At 37.7% G+C, this 18,221-nt stretch overlaps 1 protein-coding gene across 1 annotated transcript in view; it reads left to right on the top strand.

The window, feature by feature from the left end:
- Positions 1–11,675, top strand: part of BLVRA (biliverdin reductase A) — a 63,897-nt gene extending 52,222 nt beyond the window's left edge. Inside the window, exons 3-7 of the mRNA XM_063452123.1 lie at positions 1,541–1,660; positions 4,031–4,128; positions 5,888–5,995; positions 8,201–8,372; positions 10,195–11,675. Coding sequence (XP_063308193.1) covers positions 1,541–1,660; positions 4,031–4,128; positions 5,888–5,995; positions 8,201–8,372; positions 10,195–10,450 — 754 coding nt within the window. The 3' untranslated portion in view covers positions 10,451–11,675. The remainder of the gene's footprint in view (positions 1–1,540; positions 1,661–4,030; positions 4,129–5,887; positions 5,996–8,200; positions 8,373–10,194) is intronic.
- Positions 11,676–18,221: the final 6,546 nt, after the last annotated feature.

Below are 18,221 nucleotides of genomic sequence, written 5' to 3'. Positions count from 1 at the left end.
CGTCTATGGGGGGGGGGGGGAGATGACGTCTATGGGGAGGGGGGGGGGGAGATGAAGTCTATGGGGAGGGGGGGGGAGATGAAGTCTATGGGGAGGGGGGGACACTATGGGACAGGGGAGAAAAAAAATATTCTGTACAAACTGTCCCATAGTAAGAAACACTATGGGACAGTTTGTTCAGAATATTTTTTTTCTGGGTTTCTTCCTCTAAAAACGAGGTGCGTCTTATGGAGCGAAAAATACGGTATTTCATAATTTGTATTTATCTATTTTTGTCACACATACTCTGTGAGTAAAAATGCATTTTTTACTTTTAAACTTGCATTTTAGATCATGTGTGAAATATTGCAAGATAAAGGTCACTGTATATAGTGTCAAGTTTTTCCATTTCCAATATATTTTTATAAAGGCTGAATAAGTGGAAAAAATAAAAAATTGTGTTAGTTTGCCAAGCAATATATACACAAACTCGCTGTTATATTTTATGCTAGCTATGCATCACTTGCTTCAAATGTTACACTAATATTTTTCTCAATCAAAAAGTGCTCAGTAGTGAATGGGTTAACATAATTCTGCATTGGCTGTATCATGTGTGCCTGTGTTCCTGCTGGATCCTGTTTTGGTACATAGAGACAGTAGTCTGCAATTCATCATCTGAGACTGTGTGCACATTACCCTATTGCCAAGCCATGTGCCTGATTGTTTTTATGGGTTACTCCAACTCTTATAAATGTATATATTTTTTAAATAAACAATGCCCTATTAGGTGTTAATCTTTATGTCCCCTCCCCCCTCCGGATAGCACAAAAATGGTTTTAAAAGAACTATTACTAACCTGAAATCCTTGGCTCTACGAAATTCCTGGCGCTGCTTTCCATGCCCCCTTGTGACGTCACGCCAGCCAACGTGAAGTCCAATCAAAAGATTTTCACAGAGAACCCTTGATTAAGCTGGCTCAGAGCGCACACAAGAGGATGGAAATAGGGAGGTCGTTTAAAAAAAATAAAACAACAATGGAATAAGACTCTTCACATCTGTCGCCAGTGTGCTGTGCACGCGGATGACAGATGTAAAATATGCACAGAATTGAATTACCAACGTGTGCAAATTAAGTCTGGATGTGCGGTGTTTAAAGCTGAAACACTGCTCACCCAGATTCCTACCTACAATAAGCAGAAGTTGGTTGTCACAGTGGTTGGAGTAACCCTTAAAATCAAATGTGTTATAACGCAAGAAAAGGGGAATTTAGACTACTACAACCACTTAATTACAAAACTTACCAGCGTTTCTTCTGTGGGTTTGTCCTTTTTTTTTTGTTAAGTGATATTCTATAATCCCACATTGGATTAAGAATAAACACATAAATGCCCATTTTGAAGTACATTCTAGTAGATCGTGTGAACGATTGTTACATCAGTCCTGTGCATAAATGTAGTTGGCCCATTTATCATAACATGAAGCCACTGATTTGTCCATCAGGTAAATGTGCTCTTGTTGATTTTAGCAATGCTTCTTACATGTCTCTATCTGTATGTATTAGGAGGAATCTTGGTCCGTTTAATACTGCAAAGCAGATCAGCCTCGAAGAAGCACTAAAGAGCAATGATGTCAATGCGGCCTTCATTTGTACAGAAAATCAGAACCATGAAGAGAGCGTAAGGTAAGACAGGTTTTCTGTCATGTATGTGTGTATGTGTATTGCTTAAAACATGTAACATTAACCTCACAGATTCATTGAAAGGGTTACTCACAAGCTGGAGTATTCACTAAACTGTGAAGATATTCACTAGGGAATAACGTTTGCTTAGGGTCTCCCTTAATTAAAACGGTAATCCAGACGTGGACCCCGAGCTCACTGTAACTATACGAGGTCCACTATTGTCTGGGATTGCTGCACCTCTTTTGCAGTAGGAACTTGCAAACATTTGTGATCTGAAGCATGCTTTTGAGTGGGATTAGTCTGATACAGAAACTGTATAGGTTCTCTAAGTAATGGCATTTTTAAAAAAAAATTTTTTAACTTAGCAGGGATTTACCAAAGGGCAAACTATTGAAATATTAGTGATTATTGGGCTGCTAACAAAGTCGGACCACACTCTCGTAGGTTCACATAGCATTTGGTTATTGAAAGAGTTACACTGAAAGCAGCTTAGCGGAGAAGTGCATTTCTGGCTTTGGGAAATACCAGCCACAAGTTATAAAGTTCTTACCCAATGATCAAAAAAACATGGTTAATAAAGCCAATACAAAACAATAGGTTAATACATACTTAATTATTATTGAAGCATACATAGAATGATTATGCTCTGCCTCATTATTTTTGCAAACAAGGATATGGGAGGCACCGGAGAAATCCATACTCTGTATCTAGGTTTTCTCAGACCACACTTCAAGGACAAGATATACTGTTCGTACAACAAGGTTTTCACAGTGAGAGAAGACCACAGACAAATGAAAAACGAAAAAAAATATAGGAGCTTTGTGTGTGCTTAGAAATAATGTCAAGCAATTTGGTGCATTAACCACTAGCCTAGTAAGCAGATGTCTCTGAACTCTTGCCCATTCTCAGAGTTCTAATCCCTTTTCGCTTCAATGGCATGCTTTAGACTAAAATCTCCAAGTCAGCTATGTTTCCATCCTGGCTAGCATTTAGAGCATTATTTGGTTACATGAAGTTCCCAAACATTTAGTAAATAGGCTTGTGTGAGTGACCCCACTAATCAGGCAAAAAAACTGTTCACAGTACATTTTATGGAGTTACTCACTAAGCAAGGGCTTGGCTAACTCGTGGGCCACACAGCCACAGACTACTAGAATTTTACCACTAACTACAAGGTTTTTAGTTTTTTTTTGTTTTTGTTTTTTCTATACAAATTTATATGGAAAATGTTTTGTCAAATCAGAGTTGTGTAGATTCAATAAAACTTCCATCAATAAAAGTAGGAGAAAGCATTTGCTGTAGAATATTTTCACTTTAGATAAGTGAACACTGAGGATACTGGGAAGTTTATATCTGCCCACAGTTTGGCTATGCCTCTACGGCTTGACAATGCAATTATACCTACCAATTTATTTCAGCTCTTGTGAGGAATGAATTTTAAGTAGCTTAAAAATTAATCAACACAAACAGAAGCCTGATGACTAACGTTACCCTTCACACCTCCGTTCATTATATGGTTCCTCTTATTTTTTATTTTTTTCACCGAATGAAGTCATTTCTGATTGCAAGGAGCTCCGTGAGACCCTGGTTTGTGGCAATTTTTTATAATTTTTTTTATATTTAATCACGTGTCCATTGATTGATTTCCCAGCTACCGCCTAAATATTGTAGCTTTTTGTAGTTTCATCTGCAAAAAGACTGGTGAAATTTTACATTTACAAACCAGAGTGCTAATGTAACCGCTTAGAGGAAACTCTTCTGGTCTTTGCTCAATGTAATTCACCAAATTCACCAAATATACCTCAGGTGTCAATAGTGGGTGCTGCCATCTTTCTTCAGCTCCTGGAGCCGTGTTAGTGCTAAACTCTTGCTCGTGCAACAGTAATGTCTATGGAGGAGACTTTGGAAATCTCCATAGATCATGTTTGGCACATGCTTTGCCTTTTGTCAAGTTTTTTTCATCTTGAGGATTTAAACAAATAAGACAAAGAAAACTCTAGTTTGTCTTATATCTTTTTGACTGCATTGTCATTTCAGTTAAAGAAACACTCATAATATTTTGGTGACCGGGCCACTTTAACTGTTTCTATATTACCATGCGTTATGGGGAAAAACATATCTATATATAAATGGTAACTATCGGGGTTATTCACTAAAGTGAGAATTCAAAGAGAAGTTCACCTTTTAGGACAATGTAGCCATACTGTAAGCATACTGAATTAGAGACTTTTTCCACTGGATATTTTGGACTTCTTTTGTAAATACCCTTTGATACTCACTTTGAATGCTGCTTTTTGTGAATATCCCTGTGAATTCTATTATGTTTTTGTTTTTGTTGACAACTAAAAAAATCCTCCTCTCGTCAAAAAGACTTTTCTTAGAGGCCGGGAAGCATGTTCTTGTGGAATACCCCATGGCACTGTCTGAAGAAGCAGCTCATGAATTGTGGAGGTTGTCTGAGCAAAAAGGTAAATAACTACTCAACACAACATATGGTAAGATTGGCAACCTATTGTGTGCAACATTAGTGGACATCTCTCGCCATTCATCTGTGCATTGTTTTGCTTTAAAATGGAACATCTCTTCCTGTTTTTTTTTGTTTGTTTTTGTTTTTATATTTGGTTTCTTTCTTGAAATTAAACTTTGAAATCTACACCACCACTGTATTTAGCTCTATCCTGTGCCTGGACTGAACAGGATTGTGTTCTCAATTGCTAAATCTATAATATGCATTTGGAAAAAGTGTAGCATTGCATGAGTGAAAATAAGTGATTTGCAATGTTTTCTTCACTGGTGGTAGTTAGCAGAGATGTAACTGGTCCCCTTTGAAGAATTAATTTCTAGAATATTTTATCATGTTTCCTACGTACCATTACACGCTCCTGTGCTAGTTGTTCTTTTGCTATTAATAGTTCCCTTCCATAAGGTTGATTGATACATTACTTGTAATATGAGCCCAAGATCCAAAGTATATCTGTAGTTTGCATTCACTAGAATAAGTTCTAGTTCAATCATTATTGAAAAACTGGGGCTGCATTATTGCACATTACCCCCAAGCCCCCCAGTTTCTGCATTATAGAAGAACTGTACACAAGTTATCTTGAAATATATAGCTGCTTATTGGTTCACCCAGATGGAATCTAATATGTAATAAGAGTAAAGTTTTGAGATGTACTCTTATCCAGCGCCGCCATGTCCTCAACGTTTTTGGTGTCACCCTTCTGTAACACCCAGCTCTGGTTCGCCATCACTTTTCCCACAGTCATCTCAAATTTGTGAGTGTCACTCTTCTGTAACACCCACCTCTGGTTCGCCATCACTTTTCCCACAGTCTCCTTTCATTTTGCCTGCTTGTGACACTTCCCCAAGAAGGAAAAATTTCTTCTGTGATGGACTCAGCAGTCTGTATGTGTGTGTGTATGGTCAGCAGTCTTTGTCTCTGTGTGTGTGTAAGGACTCAGCAGTCTGTGCGTGTGTGTGTGTATGGACTGTATCAAGGGAAATGTGTTTGTTTTTTAATAATCCTTGGTGGAAAATAATGAATTCTCCACCAGGGATTATAAAAAAAAAAAACGCACATTGTGTCTGGGGCGGGGCTTAACATGCGGCAGGGGCAGGGTCAAACTGCGGTGAGGGCGGGGTTGAATGTGCCCCCCCCCTACTTTTGTCCCTGGCCCACCATGAGCCCCCCCTAAAATGAATCCTAGAGACTCCACTGTCTGTGATGCTGACATGCTGTTGCCCTTGCCAGCATGCTATCGTCTGAACTTTACTATACTCCCTAGCCAGCGGAAGCAGTGTTGGCTGGGAAGTTACCACGGCAAAGACAGTACATGCAGTGTGCTTGCTATGGCTAGAGTTTAGAAGGAGCACATGTGTGAGGTCTTTTTTTGCTCTCCTAGGGCATAATCTATGCCAAAGAATTGACTGACAGGTGGGAGAAAGATCTATTGTTGAATAAGTATGTCTCCCAAACTATGCCTTTACTAGCAGATCTGTTAGCAGAATGTATGAATAAAATGTTATGCTTTTTCAAAAGCGCAAAAGTTCTAGGTACCCTGATAGGTATCCTGTAAGAAAAGGTTTCATTCATAATTCTTTGTTGGGTGTATGCATGCTTTTTGTGGGATGCTGTGATAGATGCACATTTGCTCCTTATGCAATTAGTGTGTATCTTTAATTTGAAATGGTATTGAATGTATTGTAACTGTCCCTTGTTTATTGCAGGAAAAGTGCTGCATGTGGAACACATTGAACTTCTTACTGAGGAATACAAACAGCTGAAAAGGGAAGTGGAAGGGAAGAAGCTAGTGGAAGGAGCACTTCATTTCACTGGTGAGAGAGGTTCAGTTTAACTGACTGTTTCTACAGAGTTCACGACTCAATGGATGTTTTCATGTGTAAATTCACAATGAATAGAATAAATAAACGCTACCATAACCTTCTGGCCCAAACATAAACTAAAAGGCATGTCATTAGCTCTGGAAAAAGATGGGATTATAAATGGAATGATGTTACAATACCTCTGCACTACTCCGGCCCAGTAACAGTTTGCTGCAGATTATGGGATCTGGCCCACTGACTGCCAAAGGACGCACCGGACAGCCAGGTTCTACACGCCGCTCACCACAACTCCAGTTTTAGTGATGTGTAATGTCACAACAGAGTGGGCCGCAAATGAGCGGTGTGTAGAACTAATGCAAGCTGCTCCTTATGGCTCCCTCACAGCACCATGGATGGGGCTCTTCCAGGAAGTAAGTGGTTGCTCCTATCTCCTGATCTTCATTGAAAGCCTCCTACTTAATGAGAGAGAGGGACTGTGTGTGTGTGTGTGTGTGTGTGTATGTGTGTGTGTAAAGAAGGGGGAGTCTGACGGGAAACCAAATTAGAAGGCCGTGTAGTAAATTGATCAAAATTAAGAAATTGGCTTTTGTATTTCCTGTATTTGTTATTATTACCACTCTTATCATTACTACATTACATTTTTAGCTATATAGACAAATTCAGCTCTTCATCCATACAGACATGGCATCCGTCTTCATGTGAAAAAAGGTTGCTGACCCCTAACTTTTAGACCCCTACTTGGAAGGGGCTTAAGGCAAAAATCAAAATGTAGTCTTCAGCTGCTAGTTGGATATCGTCAACAATCTAATTTTTTTCTGCTGTCGGCCAATCACTGCTGCTTGAGCTGCAGACCGCACCAAGGGACGTGCCCTAAGTTAACCCTTTCTATAACTGTAAAACACTTAAAGGTAAGATGGCACCAGCGGACCCCAGACACCATAACATCTTCGTAGTGGTGGCTATGGTGCAGTAGAGGTGCCCCATGTTAAGTATTTCAATTTAGCATGGCTTGGCACTTAGGAGAAAGTGAAGTTCCTTGTGACAGTGCAGCTTTCGGGATATACACAACTAATGTCCTGGTTAGAGCAGATTTTATATAAATTTAGGGGAATTCAGGTTCCCATACTTAGTAGTTTTTGTTTTATATTAACTATGCAATAAGGGGGAAACTCCTCATTTGACTGGACCATTTTGCTGAAGAAAGAAAGTACATCTACAACAAGAAAAACTACACTTTCTGGGGAAATTGTGTGAAGTGTTCTTGCCTCCACCAGTAGTCTACAACCGGATTGGGCAGAGTAACTGGGTGGAGTGGCTTGAGTAACTGTTGTGTGGTTGGAGTGGCTGGAGTAACTGTGGAAAGGTTGGAGTGTGGTTCGTTCACTGTACAGCAAGGGCAAATCCCTCGAACATTCCACTAACTGCCAACAGGAACTAATAGATTTCAAATAGGGCAGAGAAGAGCGGTTAAAAACAAACTGCTCCAAATTGCTCACTTCACTGGCAGTTGCCATCTTCAAACGGTCGTATTTAAAAAAACTATAAATTCTACAGCGAAGAGCTTTATATTGTGAGAATCACAAGACCCAGGCCTACATTTTGATATAGATATTGCCCTTCAAATTTGAGGTGGCTAGAGTGGAGTTTCAATGAATGTCAATGGACGGCGTGAGTTGCAAACAAATGGTCATATTGTGAAAACTATCAGGACTATGGCTTAGCCGTAGACTTTTTTTAGTGGCAGCAGGGATAGCTGAACGTTTTGGTAGAAGATTTGTGTAGGTGAACTTGAAAATGAGGGAGTGGTGGCAGTTTAGAAATCATGTCCTAATTTTTCAGCTTTTGCCAGCTCCCACTCTAGTTTTGAACATTTTGCCATTCATTCCTATGGGACCATTTCGCCACAAAAACGACGATATTTCGTGAACCATTCGACAAAACATTCCACAAAGTAATAGCAATCCAATCGGGAACAATCTGCACGTTTGGGTATATTACGGTCTATGTAGTGTAAAAACTGTGGGGTGGTAAATTTGGCTACTATAATAAGAATAATATATATGTGAGATAACAGTAAGTGGTCTTGCTATGCAAGAACACTTAAATATGAAAATATCCATTATTTTATAAACCTTTCTCTGTGTGCCCAATAATAACCCTTTTCAAGTCGTCACTAATTTTTTTCTTTTCGTTCAGGTGGACCTCTAGATAAAGAGCTTTCAGGGTTCCCTTCCTTTAGTGGTATTGCCCGACTGTCCTGGCTGGTTGACCTCTTTGGGGAACTTTCTGTCACATCAGCCAGTAAAGAGGAGCAGAAAGACCAGAATTATATGAAACTCACTGCACATTTTCTCACTGCAGAGAACAAGTAAGACTTTAAAGAATGGATAAGATAATCAGGATTCTTTACTAAAGTGAGAATTGCCAGGAATTTAAAATTTAAGGCCAAAATGAAAACCGAATGTATTTGGGGATTTAAAAAAAATAAATAATAATTCTGCCATTTTAGCCTAAATTTTGAAAGTCACTTTGAATTCCTGGAATATCTCACTTTAGTGAATTTGCCCTGAAGTAGACGAACTGGAGTACCAATTTTTATAGAATATGCTGCAGGGTTCTGTCATTGACAACTGCAATTGCTACTACTGTTTTTTTACAATTTTTTTTTATTTTATTTTTAAGGAAATGTGGAATTCTTAAAGAAACAAAATGTCTTATACTATATCTATTTATACAAATAGTCATATGCAAAATTAGACTTTAGACATATCAGAGGAACCACACGTCAAAGCAGCTGCTTCTGAGTCAAGCTAGATATGGGGACTTGCCTCCTATAGTGAGAACCTGCAGAAAGCCCTGGTTCCATACAACTCTTACCGCTACAACAAAACATTCTGCCAAGCAAGTTGTGCCTTTTCTCTAAGGAGGAGCAGGACTTGTCTAGTCAATTTTACACTGCTGACGGGAATAAATATGATTTAGACCTCTGTTATATCTCCTATTGAGGCTTTTATTTTTATGTTACATTATTGGAGCTTCTCTATTGTGAACCACCATTTTGTTCCCATTCCCATTGATGTTTGAACTTTACTGCATATCCACTATGCATGACTACCTCTGATATCGCCCCTATCTACCTGGGAGGGTTCATTAAATTGGTTTTCTTTTTCTACCCCGGCCTGGATGTATATCACAGTTGGCCAGCTGCTATCTGTTTCAGTTGTTTTTAAGCATGTTTGGAACAAAATACAAATACAAATGGAAATGGTACAGCTCAAAAGAAAAAAGGTCGAGCACACATCCGTTGATGAACAAGGTTCCACCCTAGTAGTAGGTTTTTTTCTCAAGACTTGAGAAATACCCGCTACTATGCTGAAACATTGTTTAGTCCGCTGTGGGGATCTCAATAAATTTGGAGAGCTTTTCACCTACCAATGTATGCTAGACCTTTTTTCATTTGGTTTTGAAACGGACTGGTTGTGAAGCCAGGGTCTGTTTTTATACTTTTGAGGAGTGAATCCATATATAGGTGGGTGCTATGGTTTCTGTTTATTCTTTTTGTTGACCAAGGTGCACGTCAATGTGAGAAAAGTCTCCAGGGCACACCTATTGTTTTTATTTTTACCATCATCAGCCGCTTATAAATGTCACATTTACACAAAGACTTATTAGAGAAATATGCATACTTGTAACCAAATTGGCTTCTTAGTTTGAATGATTTTTCTGATGAGAATCACAACTTGAATGCAAACAATTATCAAAAAAAAAATACACATATCTAGGACGGCATTCAAACTGGGTTATTTACTACAGTGAGAATTGTGAGGAATTCAAAGTGAAAGTACTTACCATTTAACTTGAAGTAACTCAACATCTGTGAACAGCCAAACAGCTTCTGATATTAGGCCTTCACCGACAACTCCTACAGCCATAAGTTGAGGTCCCCTTATGTATAATATTGTGGCATTGTGCCCCTGAAAAAAAGTATGGGTGTTGTCACAGCCATCTTCCACTCTGTTATATTTCTCCTGAAAACCCAAATTAAAAATTCCAATAAAAGAATTGGATTGTCAACTGTGGCAAGCAGATCCATCAACTACTTAATTTTTACATACTGCCTTTTATTGTCTTTTTAATGCTTACTTTACCAATGATATGGATAATTTAGTAGATCCATTTTTTCTCTGTAGACCTCTCACCTGGATTGAAGAAAGGGCACCTGGTTTGAAACGAGAGAAGAAAGTCCACTTTTCCTTCACATCTGGTGTTCTTGACACTCTCCCTCCAGCTCCCAGAGGTGCTGTGGGTCCCTTTTTGCAAGATCAGAATATATTTGCAAAGAAGCTCCTCGGCCAGGTATCCATAGAGGACCTTGCCGTAGAGAAGAAACGAATACTCCATTGCATTCATTTGGCTGAGAGGATTAAACAGTTGTGTGCCCAGTGAGATAATAGTGACATGGAACAAACCACTGAAAGGGATATGTCTGTGAGATTGTACTTAATGAAATGTATTGTTATTGACTCTTATTTTTGCGAATTTGTGAAACATTTTGACACAGCATAGGTTTAGACACAATAAAGATATGGCTAGCCTCTAGTGCCATTGACAAAATGGGCATTTTTTGGAGAGCTAGAAAATGCATTTGTGCTGTGCCTTATTGTAATACAAAATGTGCATTAACATCTAAATGAATGTAAAATCTGCAAACCTTTAACTATTTTTGCAACTTGCCAATGACTAGGGTATTTGACACGTAGCACTGATTGCTTGAAATATTATAATAACTTTATATCGTCTACTTTGATTAAAAATATCTGTACCAACCGTTACCAATAATGTACTAACATCCAGTTTCATCACAACAAACAAAAACAGAGTGAATTTAAAATAAGCACACTAGATGACTTAATGTTGGTGGAAGTAGAGGACATGGCAGCAGCAAAAAAAATATAAAAAATCTGTTAATTTCAAAAGAAATAAAATAAATACAAAGTAGTAAACGATAGTCTCTGCCAGCCACAGGTGAGAGTAACCGAATAAATAATAATAATAATAAACAATAGAGATACAGATGAAGCAAAATGGAGTAGTTAAAGCAACATGAAAAGGCTTAAACAGACCTTACCAATATAAGTGCACTCATAGGTATAAACATGAATGATTACCAAGGCCGCAGGTGCTGGTTTTGGTAATAGCTTAACATAGGAAACACTCATACGAAGTCTTTTCAGTTGACTTGTAAATGGTAAATTCTTCCTTTTTAAAGCGTATTCTAAGCACCATTACCACTTCAGGATTCTAAAATGATTGTGGTTTAAGGACCCTACATGTGGAGCTTTGCAGTATAAAATGCGGCACATACATACATAGATATTTCATGTTGCTTCTGGAGCTCAACTTCCACCCCCTGCAGTCTTTGTTAGTCACTTCTGAATGAAAGGTCCATGCTGGCTAATGTCAGTTATGTGGGTTATTCTTTGCACAGAGCTTCATTCATTGGCTGAGAACACACACACCAAAGCCCTAAAGAAATATATACACACACACATGCACTCTCTCTCTCTCTCCCTCTCCCCCTCCCTTTACACCTCCCCTACAGAACAATCACTACTTTTTATTTTTAGAAATGTAGCACACAAGTCACTTATTTTTTTTATTAATTTTTAATTTTTTACTTTAAATGGAAACTTTACTACTTTACTGTTCCTGCAATTAATCGTTTGTATCAGATATATCTGGGAATCTTAAAGGGTCACTCCTTGCAATTGATGACTTCTGTGATCTAATGTGGTCATGGTGCCTGGAGTCTGAATGTGCATTACAATTTGCAATACTGCACATAGAGAGATTAACTCCTTAGCTGCCAGAGGTGTAACTCCACAGCTCCAGGCTGGCTAATGTCAATTGTTTGCAAAATTGGAGTCTAACGCCAGCACAACCAGCATGCAGGCACCAGCCAGTCAGCAGTGGCACAGCTTTCCTCTTCGATTTCCATCCTGGATCGGGTTGTAGCGATAAATTGGAGTTGGCAATAATTTGGGGGGGTGGCGGATCACCCCAGAAAGGGTTACTATAACCGAAACAAGTGTTTTATGAGTACTGTTTGTTTTTTTTGGGTTGCAGGATCACTTTAAAAGCAAAGTAATTAATTGTTCTGTTTTTTGTTTTTTTTCTTTTAAAGATACCTTATTTTCTTTAATAGGAAAGCAGAAAAAATACTTGATAACCCATACAAAATATTGAGTTATTGTAATATAGCTTGGTTAAATGATGAAAATGAAAAGTCTGCATTGTTTCTTCAAGATGCTACAAAATTGCAGCTGTTAGAATCTGGTAAAAAAAATGTCTTATGTCAGCTATATTTCTCTTTAGAATAATCACTGGCGTTCTAGTTCTAAGGTATTACCTGGAATCCTTTTTTTTTTTTTTTTATGTAATCTTCTTTCTTGCACATTTTCTATACAGATATGCACATTACTTCACACTATAAACTGCTGATGCAGCAGACCCAACACATTTTAGAACGAAATCAAATGTTGCATTTGCAGTACAATTTCTTCTTCATTGATTTAGAGCCAATACCAAACGTCTTGTACCAATACTGATGATTGCATGTATAATTAATTGGATTCATAAATGCCTTCTTGTGAATAAATGTGTGTGTTCGTGGAGGAGTGTTGTGTTAACAAAGTTATATTTTTTTTTTTTAATGAAATTATGAATTTTGTGTTTTTTGTTTCTTCTTCTATTAACAAAGTGTTTTCCAAAGTAACAAACCCCATGCTTTTTATTGATCATCTTTTATGAACTATTTAGAAACATTGCAATAATTGAATGAAAAATACTTCCTATTGTCTGTGCATCTATGTTTACTTTCGTACATATAAAACAAATAAAAAAAATAAAGCACAGGCTCTGAGTATTTGTTTTTAATAATTATGTCTAGTTTTGCTGTTGTGTTTTTTATTTTTTCATTTTATTTTTTATAATTAAACTTTTCTGGTTTACTTTCTCAACAATAATTGAGAGGTCTAAACTTACAGGAAATTATTTATATTGCATCCATTAAGGCGGTTCTGCTTCTGTCCTTGAGATCACTGTTCTATGCATTCGGTCATTAGTATAGTAACCCATCATTGGATATTTAAAAACCTATCTTAAAATTTTCTTTATCGCGTAAACTGCCTCTGTGATTTGTAGGAATAGCTGTGATAATGCCTTATATGCATTGTAATGTAGAAATAAAGATATTATGGAAGCTGTTAGAATTTCTGCTGAAATTAATTCTTATTATATTGACCGTGCATTTCTGCTTTCTTACCTCTAGATGGCGTGAGAAACATTTTGCCGAAAACCATGTGTATTATGTAAACTGTTCAGATACTCATGATGGCAATGTTTTTTTTAGACAGACTGTAAGAAAATGTCTATACTATTTCTTTGTAGTTTGTTGAATAGCCACTGGTGCAGTAAATAATCATTTTAAGGTTATATCTCTAAAGTGTGACTTGCAAAGACTTCAATCTGAATTTCCAATGTTGTGCCAAAATAGTCAAATTGGAAACAAGGCTAAAGGCCTTCACCGTGAATTAATTTTGAATTGCACACAATTCACACTTTTGTGAATAATCCTGCTTATTGTACAGTATTGCAGGATAAAACTTACAAGGAAAGGTTAAAGGATCTAAACATGTATAGCTTGGAGGAAAGACGAGACGGGGGGGATTTTATAAAAACATTTAAATACACAAAGGGAATCAACACAGTAAAGGAGGAGACTATATTTAAAAGAAGAAAAACTACCACAACAAGAGGACATTGTCTTAAATTAGAGGGACAAAGGTTTAAAAATATCAGGAAGTATTACGTTACTGAGAGGGTAGTGGATGCATGGAATAGGCTTCCAGCTGAAGTGGTCGAGGTTAACACAGTAAAGGAGTTTAAGCATGCGTGGGATAGGCAAAAGGCTATCCTAATTATAAGATAAGGCCAGGGACTAATGAAAGTATTTTGAAAATTGGGCAGACTAGATGGGCCAAATGGTTATCTGCCGTCACATTCTATGTTTCTATAATATTAAACAACATGTAAATTGTAAAATGTTTATTTTTAGAGACTTATACTGATCAAACCACAACATTACAACTACCTCCCTATGATCTCCCTCTTGCTGTTAAAACTGCTCTGGCATAGACTCATGGCATGGACTCCACAAAACCTCTGAATGTGTCCTGTGGTATCGATCACCAAGACATTAGAAGCAGATCTTTTATATCCTGCAAGTTTTGAGTTGGGGCCTCCATGGATCAGATTTGTTGTTCCAGCACATCCCACAGATGCTCTGATGCACATATGTCCTGGGGAATTTAGAGTCTAAAGCAACACCTTGAACTCTGTCAGGTTCCTTAAACCATTCCTGAGCAATTTTTGCAGTATGTCTGTGTATTATTCTGCTGAAAGAGGCTACTGCCATTGTCCTTCATTGCACCACTTTTGGTATGTACTAATCACAGCATACCAGAAACAACCCACATAATTTGCCAGATGGAGATGCTGTGGTCGTCATCTAGCCATCACTGTTTGGCCCTTGTCAAAGTCACTCGGATATTTTGCTTGCCCATTTTTCCTGTATCCAACACATGGAATTCAAGAACTGATTTTTCACTTGCTGCCTAATATATCCCAACCCTTGACAGGTGTCTTTGTAATAATATAATCAATGTTATTTACTTCACCTGGCAGTGGTTTTAATGTTGTGGCTGATCAATGTACCTATTCTATGAAATATAATGGCTGATACAATAGGTCAGTATTTGTAGACCTTGGCCCCTACTCAGGATTATAAGAATAGCAAGATTTAGTACACCATTAAAAAGAAGAACGAGACCTGGTTTGCATGACACCTATCCTGAACCCATTTTTGTAAAATATGAGACCCATGTCTAGACTGCAATATATACCCATCGCTACATGCACAGAATCCCTTTGTCTGTAACCCATGAAGCTATAAGAGCAGCTCAGTTAAATTTTGAGGAAGAAAAGGAACCCCGTGAACGTACCTTAAAGGGACACTATAGTCATCAAGACAACATTCGCCTAATTAAGCAGTTTGGTTGTGTAGATCATGCCCCTGCAGTCTCACTGCTCAATGGTTTGCTATGTTTTACTTTTTTGTTGTTTTCTTGCACGTCAAAAATAAAGAATTATAAAAAAAAATATTAAGGCATTAAGATTTTTTTAATTACATTTTATACAGTTTTTTTAAAGAAAAATGTGACACAATGCAGCACATATTCAAACTGTTTAATGTAGCATTCAACTTTTTATATAAAGGAGTATTATTATTATTGTGAATGTGCAAATTACATATTACAAAAGAACAGAAAAAAAAACGCGAAATAAAAAACATAAATCAGCTTCACAGACCGCGTAAAACTAATACATATAGGCCAGCTATGCAAAGACATGCATTATAAACCCAACTCATTATATTACTATCTTCAATAATATATCAGAAATATCTTACCGATGGGCAGAGCGAATAGAACTGTATTAGAGAATTCTCAATGCGGCTACTTCAAATGTCTTAGCAAAGGGCTTTGAATGGAGACCTTTATTAATTAAAGCATGCCTCCTAGATCCAATAAGTAAACGCTAATTATGTCCAAGGGCACTTGAACATCTTTTTAGTCAAGAAAACTGAATACATGGGGAAGAAAAGCAGGGATGTCTTTAATTATTGAGTTTTCATGAAAATATACATAATAGGAAGTAACGCATCACATAATGTTGAAGTAATAAGTATTTTTAGATATTGATATATTAAGATAATATACTGTATGGACAAAATAAACTAAAATAAGTGAATACAACAAGCAAGTAACAAAAGTGTCAATATGGTGGAACAAGCATGCAGATAATGGTGAGAAGAGGTTGTAGGAGCCATAGTTTAAAGGGACACTGCAAGCACCATAAATACTACAGCTCAAGGACCCCCAGGTAAGAAGTCACACTGTTCAAAAATTGTTTGGCCCCCTAGAATGGGAGGTGTCAAAGAAGTCCTGGCACCATAACTACTACAGCTTGCTGTAAGTGATACTAGCGACTTGGTGAATTTCCTTTAGTGGAGCCACAACAAACATTTTGTATTTTATGCTTGATATAGACTTCTGAAATGGAACTTGAGATATAACGAAGAATTGTCTCTCAATGGTGGCCTACGTTTGTGATAAAACTCATTGTAAGAACACTGTGGCAGAAGGATGGGAAATGATTTGAAATGGAATGGAAAAGGCACATCATGCTTACTCTGATCACCTTGTCTTAAACAGTCAACTTCGTGTACCAATATAACATCTAGACTCAACACCAAATTGTAATGTATTGAAAACAAGTGGCGATATTTAGGCAAACATGTGCTGATTTACAAAACAAACTCCAACTTTGCTGTAGTCATGGCTTGGGTATTTAAGCTTAAAATTTGTAATATAAGTGAATAAACACTATAATGTCTTAAACAGATGTGGCCTGACCAACAAGTTGCATCTAACAAGTGGGTACCTGGAGTGTTCTTTTAAAAGCAAAATAAATGCCACTTGAATAATGTCTTACACAGTGATGTTTAAAGTGGCACTATAATCACCAAAACAACTACAGCTTAATGTAGCTGTTCTGGTCAGTATAATAGCTCCCTTCAGGCATTTTCATGTAAACACTGCCTTTTCAGAGAAAAAGCAGTGTTTACATTGCCCCTAGGGACACCTTCAAGTTTCCACTCCTTAGATGGCCACTGGAGGTGCTTCCTGGCTCAGGGCTGCACAGTAAGCAGCCCTGCCGTTCAGCGTCCCCACGCTCTGCATGGAGACACTGAATTGTCCTCATAGAGATGCATTGATTCAATGCATCTTTATAAGGAAGTCCTGATTGCCTAAAACGGCATTTGGCTCCGCCGTGCTGATTTTAGCCAATCCAATGCTTTCCCTATGGGACATTTTGATAATGTCACAAATGGGGCAGAGGCAGCTGGAAATAAGGTGAATTTTAAACTTTTATAGGGGGGCTAATGGGGGGACAAGGCCCCTAAATAGTGGGTTTAGCACTCATGTTTGTGTTCCTGACCCTATAGTGTGATCCTTTAAGATTAACTTGTTATTTTAAAATCAGTCACACAATATTTTTTTGTAATCAATCCACCTAAACACCAGTGAATTGTGTAAAATGTAGATACTTAACTTAGGTATACAGCATCCCAAGGTTACATTCCAGGTAGTAACCAATCCCCCAAATAATTTAGGGATCCTTCTGCTGTACCTAAAATTAAGGACACAACAGTGCAAATATTGTTTGATGTATATGTATATGTATACAGTTGCACTCACAAATTTCCGATGTAACAAGCGCCTTATGGGTGCCACCCACGATATCAAATAGGGGGCTATCCACCAAGCCAGTAGAATAAAGATCCGGCACAGTGAAACAAACTCAGAAGATGTCTTCTCTGCAAAGGATATTTATTTGATACAAAATTGTGTAAAAATACATCGTAGCAGCAGTGGGCGCAATGCTAAACTCCAGGTTTGAAACCAGCCAGGGGCACCATCTTTGCATCTATTTTTAACTAAACTTAGCTGTTCAAAATGGATTGGCTGAACAGTTTGACCAACAAATAAATCCTAGTTAAAAAAAAAATCCAAATGTGGAAATTTTATATTCCCACCTTGGGCAATTCCTTTCAGCCCAGGATCAAAGCAATGCCGGGGTAGACGGCATGGTTGTTGGCAGAGGTGGTCATGACACGTTACAAAATATATCTTAAGATGTGATTTATCCATACCTACTTACACTGCTTGGGCAGTATTTTATGGGCAGGGTGCACTCTCTGGCAAATTGTTACTAGTTTACTAGTTTTAGGGTTTACTTGGCCAATTGCTTTTTTACGTAACAGGATAAGTACTGGTTTGCGATTTACTGCCCTACTTCCAGGTCGGGTGACTACACCATGCCTAAAACAGTAATATACGTATCATAAAAGAGATCAAGGTTTCACCAGACCCTATCAATTTTATTACCAATATTAATTGTTCTGGGAGAGGGGAAGGAAGAACACCGGTGGCTGATGGGTTATCATGTTATATTTTTTTTACCATTATTTATTTTTTATTTTCTTTGTAATTAAGAATTTACACTCAACATGTTTGGAATATTAAATATTATA

This window comes from Pelobates fuscus, chromosome 4 (genome assembly GCF_036172605.1).
Source record: "Pelobates fuscus isolate aPelFus1 chromosome 4, aPelFus1.pri, whole genome shotgun sequence".
Classification (NCBI taxonomy): Eukaryota; Metazoa; Chordata; class Amphibia; order Anura; family Pelobatidae; genus Pelobates; species Pelobates fuscus.
Note: the sequence above shows the minus strand (reverse complement) of the source record. Positions and strands in the feature narration are given on the sequence as shown.